Source organism: Nilaparvata lugens, unplaced genomic scaffold (assembly GCF_014356525.2).
Source record: "Nilaparvata lugens isolate BPH unplaced genomic scaffold, ASM1435652v1 scaffold6576, whole genome shotgun sequence".
Taxonomy (NCBI): domain Eukaryota; kingdom Metazoa; phylum Arthropoda; class Insecta; order Hemiptera; family Delphacidae; genus Nilaparvata; species Nilaparvata lugens.
In genome coordinates this window covers 8,662-17,746 of record NW_024092326.1, presented here as the reverse complement: position 1 = coordinate 17,746, position 9,085 = coordinate 8,662, and the positions used below count along the sequence as shown (strand labels likewise).

Here is a 9,085-nt window from a genome sequence, read left to right as displayed (position 1 = left end):
CTTCTTCAAGATTTGTAGATGGTGAACATGTTTTTCAAATTGCCTATTTTACACTAATGTTGAAAAACTTGAATTCAAGTGAAGTTGACCAATGTTAATCCCTCTTCAGACATACACCATCAAAGGCTGACATTCATTACATCCTGAATTCCATTTCACCCATTCTTTGAAAGTTCATTCATCAAATCTGTTGTAAGCCATGAAATAGTGGTAACTTATTTGTCCAAATACTTCACCAAATGTGACTAACTCAGCCACTGACTTGTTTACAGGGAGAAGAGTGTGGAAGCCACAGTGGATTCAGTCCAATCCAGATGCAGCCAGACTACTTGGATGGTCAAGGTCAAGACAACTCAAGGTCAATGCCCCATTCACAACATCAAGGACCAGACATGGACAACTGTGATTGGCCAATCCATGGACCAGATCAACATCAAGACACCATTGAAGATAAGTACCACATCCAACTCAATGTGGATAATCAAAGTATATACTTGGCCCACAACTACACAAAACATCCTATTGAAATGATTTGGCTCAAATCAGAGAAACTAATCGAGGAAGAAGATGATGATGATGATGATGATGAAGAAGAAGAACAACAACAACAATGTGGAGTAGAAGTTGAAGTGGGAAATGGAGAAAGAAAGCAAGAAAGTGACACCTGTCTGCAGATTGAAAGCATCTATTCCCTCTCCTCAGATAGACTGAATTCTGACACCTCTGTTCTTGAAACTGAAGAAGTTAAAGAGGAACAACAATCTTTCAAAACAGACCATTCAGATACATTGATGCAAATAGAAGATATTTCTTCTGATGTAGTATCTGAGAATTATGAAAGTGGAAGTGTATCATCTGGACTGTGTATACCATACCTTGAGGAACGAGAAGGTTCAAACTCCCATAGGTCTGTTGATGCAACTCCTGACACAACTTCTGGAAACACTATGATGGAAGATTCTGAAACAATTGGCAATGAGGTGGACTTACTAATCGAAAATGCAAGGAAGAATGTGATTGATGCAGCAAGTGATAGTGAATTAACAATGTGTCAGTTGTGTGGTGAATCATTCAGCAGCACTAGAGAATTGAATCTTCATAGTAGAATACACACATCTGGAAAACATGCTTGCAAATTCTGTAATTACAAAACAACAAATAAGTCAAGTTTCATCCGTCATCGAAGGACACACACAGGAGAAAGACCCTTTGGCTGTGAATTGTGTGACCACAAAGCAACACGGAAATCTGATCTCATCCAGCATCTTCGGTCACACACAGGTGAAAGACCCTTCAGCTGTGATTTGTGTGACTACAAAGCAACACGGAAATCTGATATCATCCAGCATCTTAGGTCACACACTGGAGAAAGACCCTTTGGCTGTAATTTGTGTGACTACAAAACAACACGGAAATCACATCTCACCATTCATCTAAGGACACACACAGGAGATAGACCCTTCAGCTGTGATTTGTGTGACTACAAAGCAATACTGAAATCACATCTTAACAGACATTTAAAGTCACACACAGGAGAAAGACCCTTCAGCTGTGATTTGTGTGACTACAAAGCAACACAGAAATCACATCTCACCCAGCATCTAAGGACACACACAGGAGAAAGACACTTCAGCTGTGATTTGTGTGACTACAAAGCAACAAATAAATCAAATCTTATGAGACATTTAAACTCACACACAGGAGAAAGACCCTTCAGCTGTGATTTTTGTGACTACAAAGCAAAACGGAAATCAGAACTTGTCACTCATCTAAGGACACACACGGGAGAAAGACCCTTCAGCTGTGATTTGTGTGACTACAAAACAAAAGTGAAATCAAGTCTCGTCACTCATCTAAAGACACACACAGGAGAGAGACCCTACAGCTGTGATTTGTGTGACTACAAAGCAACACTGAAATCATATCTCATCCGTCATCTAAGGACACACATGTGAGAAAGACACTTCAGCTGTGATTTGTGTGACCACAAAGCAGCAAATAAATCACATCTGATAAGAAGATTGCAGTGAGGTGGACTTACTAATCAAAAATGCAAGGAAGAATGTGATTGATGCAGCAAGTGATAGTGAATTAACAAAGTGTCAGTTGTGTGATGAAGCATTCAGCAGCACTAGAGAATTGAATCTTCATTGTAAAATACACACAGCTGGAAAACATGCTTGCAAATTCTGTAACTACAAAACAAAATGGAAATCAGATCTCATCACTCATCTAGACACACTCGGGAGAAAGATTCTGATCACAGTTCAGAAGCATTGCCCCATTCTTTCTCCATGTGCCTGTCATTGGCTACCTCTCTTCATGTACCTGTCATTGACTACCTCTCGTCATGTGCCTGTCGTTGGCTACCATGGTGGTTTCTCATTCAGCTTCATTCTATCCTCAGCTGCACAAAACAGTTCTGTGGTATTTGAGGAAAACCAGACTTTCTCATTTTTCAGACATGAAATTCTTCTTCTGTTGACCTCTCTGCTTCCTTGCAATATGCCTTGAAGGATATCATAACAGTGATGGTTAGGTTAGGTATTTTGGGCATTCATTTTCATAATACAATCCAAGCACTGCAACTTTCTCACTTGTATACTATTCAGCAGCTCTCATTCTTGTAAGAATTTTGGTACTAGTCACATTATCCATCCATGAAACCCTCTACATCCTCCTTTACAGCCACAGTTCATATGCATCATAGCACCTTCTGTCAGTGTCTATGTTTCTACCCCATATAACAACACAGGTAAAACATTGTCACACAACATTCTAACTTTGATATTCAACCCCAGATCTCAACTTTGAAACTGATCTCAAAGATCTTTGTTCTCTACTTTTGGAGAGTGCAGCCATCATCAAGCAAACACACTTCTGTTCCATTCAATTCAACATTTTATCTCCTGTCATTGTTTCTTTTTAAGTTGAAGGTTTTTTCGATATTGTTTTTTATTTATTTATTTGTGGATGCAATTAATAATACAGCCTTTTCAAGTTATCAGTGATGATATTGTAAAATGTCTTTTTTGATAATGTTATTAAACTAATCTAGATTCTAAGTTTATAGTTTTTATATATTTTGGACTCAAGATTGAACAAAACTTATGAAGTGATAAACATAACCTTCTTTGGACTGTTTCTATCAAAATTTGGGAAAAGAACAGTTTCGGACTTCAAGTCTGTTGCTCTTTTTCCAATATTTATATTTAGTAAGGAATGATATTGTATCTACGAATGTATAAATAAATGAAATTGTTCATTCATAGTGGATCCAAGGTAGACATAGCTCTACACTCTTTCTTTAACACCACATTCCAGTCTTATTTGCCCCTCACAATATTGTTTTCACTGATAATTATCAAGTATTTGGTTTAACAAGTCCATATGTTTTACTGCTTTCCACAATACTTTCCATAATGCTCTTCAGATCTTGCATATTATCATAGAGAAAAGATAGCGCCAGTAGATATCCCATTGTATAGGTTGTTTATGTTCCAAATTTCAAGCCAATTACTGTTGATTACTGTCTAATATTAGTGTATGGTTGGGGGTGTAAGAACGGCTCAGTATGAGAGACTACCAGCGTCACATAGCTTCACCAATAACAACTACTAGGACTATCGGCTTCAGTTAACACTCACATTTGCAACATAGACGCCCCATACCATGGCATATCACCACACAATGATACAGTATCACCACAATATGATACAGTATCAACACAATATGATACAGTATCAACACAATATGATACAGTATCATCTCAACTTGATACACAACACCATATAATTTGCAAACTTTGAATGAGTTCTACAAAGCATGTGATTATTATTATTATTATGGTGATATTGCAATTGTTTGCAATGCTCATGTTTGTTTTGCTCATGCTATTGTTTCTCTATGATATTATCAGTATATATCACTGTAGCATCAGCATACCGAATGTTATTCAAACTGTCCCATTGCAAGAAAGAAATGTACATATTCAAATATTTTGATATCTGTTTAACTTTAGTTTAATTAAAGGTCCATTATTTCACAAGTGTTGTTCCTATGTAGTTAAAAATTGAATGAATCAACTCAACTGTTTTCTTCATGTGCCTCAATTTGTTAGAATTATATTATTGTGTAACTTTTCAACTTTATTCTCTATTTCATCTGAAACTCTGAAGCATCATTGATTGTATTTCTATGGCAAATAAATTGAATATGAATATTTTTTACTTGGAAAATTGTCTCGAAGTTTGTCAATCAACAGTCTCACCCTCAAAACTGCTCCTATTCCAGTTTATACAACACAGTACAAAAATATGGGTGTAGCCTAGCCTATTAGAGTATATTGAACAAGGTAAGCTAGTATAAAGCAACGTTTTCAGTGACTGTTGTTAGGATAGTAAAGTCTTTGATGTCCTGTCAAGAGATTCTCACCTTTTCAATTTTTTTTTTGCAAAAGTATGTTGGCTGCAATGTGTTGCAGTGTTGAAAAAAGTGTTGACACTTACTCCGCTATTGATGCTAGGGAGAGAGAGAGATAGGAATGTTCCTGCAACTGAGACTTGACATAGAATTAGTGCACCCTACCTAAATATACCAGATGCTTTGGGGAATAGCTACTAAAGACTGAAAAATTGAAGAAGCTACTCTTATTATGAAATTATGAAAATAAGATTCAATATTTTTAGAACAGTGCTAAGGGTGAACCTTGACAAATCGCTTTGAATTTTGAGAGAATTTTTGAAACTTTCTCACGATGTGCAAAAGATAGACAAAGTTAATCATTAGATTTGTATTCTCGTAAAACATATCAATCAAATTTGAGAAAAAACTATTTTTTAATTAAATCTTAAACTGCAAGATGCTTGCTTGTCTCTGAATATGCTTTTTGACAAAATTTAGGTATTTTCCATCAATTACAACAAAATAATAATTTTCAAACAATTTGAAATTCTCAATTCATTTCAATTTTAAAGCATCTGGTATGCATTCCTAAGACTAGCTACACACACATCGATTTTTGTTCATACAATATTTTGAAGTCCTTATAAATTCTATTGGATTAAACAGATGATTTGAAACAGATGAAGTTTGTAAAGCTCCGTTTAATCTGATAGAATTCATAAAGGACAGCGAAATATCGTAAGAACAAAAATTGATGTGTGTGTACAGGGCTTAAAAGCTAACAAAACATTGAACTGTGAAAAATAGATGAACATTCTTTGAATATAGCTGAACACAAATACACAAAATTGAGTGGAGTAAATAGAATAAGAGGCCTAATATTATTAGAAAATACCCGGGAATGGATAAACAAAAAATCACTTTGGGATAGTTCTTGAAAAGTAAATGACTCACACTGAAAGATACCAATCGTTGAATATTTTTGTAGGGGAATATTTTGGGAATAGGGACAACATTTTGGAATTATATTGTTTGGAAACAGTAATGGTTTGAAAATAACCATGGAAAACCCCATCATATTAGAAGCTTACAACTAAACAGTTCATTTCCAACAGTTGTAATCTATGTTACACACAGTAAAAAACCTTTAAAAATGGTGAGAAAAACCTAGAAAATTGGAAGAAAAATTCGATTAGTATACTTATAACTAACAGAGAATAATCAAAAAACATACTTAAAACTATAAATGTGTTTACCCAGCTCAATTGGAGCCTCGAGCCTAGCCTTTAATTCACATGACATGTACACAAAAACACAATAAAAATACAACAATATATGCCACCAACAAACCTCGATGGAAAAGTTTTGGGGAGGAAATAGGTTGGTTGAGGGAAAGAGACAGAGTGGACCTTCAAATCAGTATGCTCAGCCCACTGAATTGAGATCCTAGCTCCAAGTGATCGACAGTTAACAACCACCCCAGGGTCTGGCTGCATTGGTGGATGTTATTGCTGTCTTTCACTAGAATAAGGTCCTGAAAAAGGTGGATTGGTTTTTGGGGAGGGAGACAGAGTGGACCATCAAATCAGTATGCTCAGCCCACTGAATTGAGATCCCAGCTCCAAGTGATCGACAGTTAACAACCACCCCAGGGTCTGGCTGCATTGGTGGATGTCATTGCTGTCTTTCACTCAAATCAGGTCCTGAAAACGGTATTTCAGGTCTGTTGGTGCATTCTTACAAACCGTGTGTGGTGAGGGACCTGAGATCTATAGATGTGCTGAAACCCTATCCTTAATCTTAAAAGTTTGCTGACTGCAAAATCAAATCTAAATTTCCTACTTTTCTTAGGGGTTCCTAAGGATGGGGCAAATAATTTAAAGAGGAGTGAGTTTGTCTCACTGAGCTGGAAGCATAATCAGCATGCCGAGCCCACTGAAATAGGCCTCCAACTCTATGATTGACAGCAATTGGTACTCAGTACAGGGTCTGGCTGTATTGGTGTGAGTCGATACTGTCTTTCATACCTCATCAAGAATGGACAGAATAAAGGGACGCTATATCTACATCGAAAACAACAATACAAAATTAGTAACTCATTTTAACGTTAACAGGAATATTTTCAAAATATGTCAGACTTCTATGCAAAAATTATGAGTTACTCAAAATTTAAATTTACTTTTAAAACAATCAAACTAATGATGAGGTCAGGGCCAGGGAATCCATGATGATCCTTGATGATCCTCGATGGTCCTTGATGGTCCTTGGAAGCCTGCTGTATTAAATCTATTTAATCTATATGTGTTGGTGTTCGTGTGTGTGTAAAAAAACATGTGTAGGTACTGACAACAATTCCGTGTAACCTCACACACATTCTACTTTGAAAAAACCATAAATAATCTCTGAAAAGAAATTAATTTATGGGAAAATGAAATCTAAAGTTATAATTGAAAGCAAAAAGTGGATATGACTCAATAAAAATATGAAACTTCTTCAATACATCTACATGAGAAATATACACTTTTCAAGTTTTAAGAGTGGAACAGTTTCAAATGAACATAGTGTTGGACAACTCTACTGTTGGGGAAATTGTCTCATTATCTGAAAACTTTTGATGGTTTCCCTATGACATCCAACGAAATACAACAAAAACCGCGAGGTCTGAAACCTTTTGAAACGACTACATGACAACGATGTAGAACATCCCACCAGTAAAGCTGTACAACACATCACTTCAAATCTAATACTTGTAGCTGAAGGCTGGAAAAATTATTGTGAGATAGTTTTATAAAAGAATTTGATTTATTATTAATGTGTGTGAGGACATTTTTGTGTAGTATGAATATTTGAAATCGCTGACTCACCAAACTGCACACAGCTCAAACCTGGAAACAAACAAATAGCAAAATCAGTCAAGGAGTACTGAAAAATAGGTAACTAATATTCAATCAATTTGGAATCAAAGTAGTTCATTATGGTACTAGAGTAAAGCTAGTAACCTCTGAATCAGCTACAGAATAGGAATGAAATTTGCCTCTTCAAGAGAGAAATTGAATTTTGAGAATTTTATATAAAATAAATAGTAAGTAATGCTTGAGAGATTAAGTATATTCAATTGACATGGTCTTGAAATGAAGATGTAGACTCCAGGTGAAGATCAATTTGTAGAAATATTTATGTCAGATCATAATATTTATGAATGGTATAAACTAATTGTTCAATTACTAGTTTTCAAATAAAATGTAGGATGTCTCACCTCATCTTTGTTGCGGATGCGCCCTCCCAGCAACCAGCAAGTCCAGAGTCCAGAGTTGTCGTCCAGTCTTTTGAGCACTTTTACACAACACTGCACTACTTTCACTAGACTTTACACTATTTAAACGCACTCGCGGAACGCGTATCCATTTTTGTGCGGTACGGAACACTCGCGGAACGCGTATCCATTTTTGTGCGGAATGTTCAGAGTTCATCACTGTATCCAGTGGATGATAGCTGAAAATACAAAACAAAAACTATTAGAATGATGCAGTAGTGACACATCAACAAATCAAATCTATTTTATTGATGAGTCAAAGTGTCACTGTACTAGGAATTGAAGTTCTACACAAAAATATTCTAACTATAGAGGGATTTAGTAAAATTTCATATTATCTTGCAGTAAAGCAGACTGGAGGACTCTTGTTGCATAAAATAATTGAAAATTGAAATGAAGTGACGTCTCAAGATGAAAAACATCCTGCATTGCATTTGTATTTATTATTTATTTTTTTTTGTTAAACTAGAAGCTTATTTTCAAGACTTGTATAATTCACTCTATCAATATTATTCAGAATTGATTCAATTAAGATAATTAATTTTATTTTTTAGATTCCAACGTTTATTGTTGAAATTCCATCTTCTTGAAGACTGCAGACTCTTGAACATTCTATTTGCCATGAGGTGATGAATAAAGTAACTTTGTTTGAAGACGTTCTCTTTATTTAATTATCGGTACCTATATTTTCTAAGAGGTATGATATTAAATATATATCATGCTGTTTATTACATTGGCGAAAGTTCATCTGAGTCTCATGATAATTCAGCAGATAAATTCTCTCAAAAAATGTTCATTTTTCGAGAATTAGTTATAATTTAATATGGATTCCGTTCAATATTCACTTAATTCCAAGTCAAAAATCCAAAAATATTCATCACTTACAGTAGGCCTACTATATTACTCTAAAAACTAATTATTTTGTTGGGTCTGCTCCAGTGTTATATTGAGCACTGTATCCCTCCACAGGAGTATACAGTATATGAGATTACACTACTCATTGCAAGTAGTGGATGGACATTGTGGTGTTTCGGACTCCACCTAAACTGTGGATCCGTGGTGTCCCAATTGAAGCAGCTGCAGGTGGAACTACCTCGAGAGGTTTCCTTCCCCAAATTAAACTATTAAAACCAACTTCATCACTAACAACTATTTTTCAAGATAATTATTATTCCATCCAATCTCCTGCTTTTTTTTTATTAATTTGGGGATATCCGACTGATGGTTGCTACAAATTTAGGCATTGAGTTATCAAATAATTGTCAAAGAAGGAGATGAAGAACTTATCTGAAGTTTTGGAACTGCTTCATGTAGGATTAGTCCATGATGGCTGCTTCCTTGATTCTCTCTGCATCCTCTTTGAAGACT

The 9,085-nt window shown here is 35.5% G+C and overlaps 1 protein-coding gene across 1 annotated transcript; it reads left to right on the top strand.

Annotated features, from left to right (window-relative positions):
- Positions 1 to 89: 89 nt before the first annotated feature.
- LOC120356368 (gastrula zinc finger protein XlCGF57.1-like) lies at positions 90 to 4,231 on the top strand. The gene has a single exon (XM_039445297.1). The coding sequence runs from the start codon at positions 315 to 317 to the stop codon at positions 1,953 to 1,955; it is 1,641 nt and encodes a 546-aa protein (XP_039301231.1). The 5' UTR covers positions 90 to 314; the 3' UTR covers positions 1,956 to 4,231.
- The last annotated feature ends 4,854 nt before the right edge of the window (positions 4,232 to 9,085 follow it).

What these genes read in the sequence shown, in the direction of transcription:
- LOC120356368 (XM_039445297.1), top strand. Translation starts at nt 315, where the DNA reads ATGCAGCCAGACTACTTGGATGGTCAAGGTCAAGACAACTCAAGGTCA.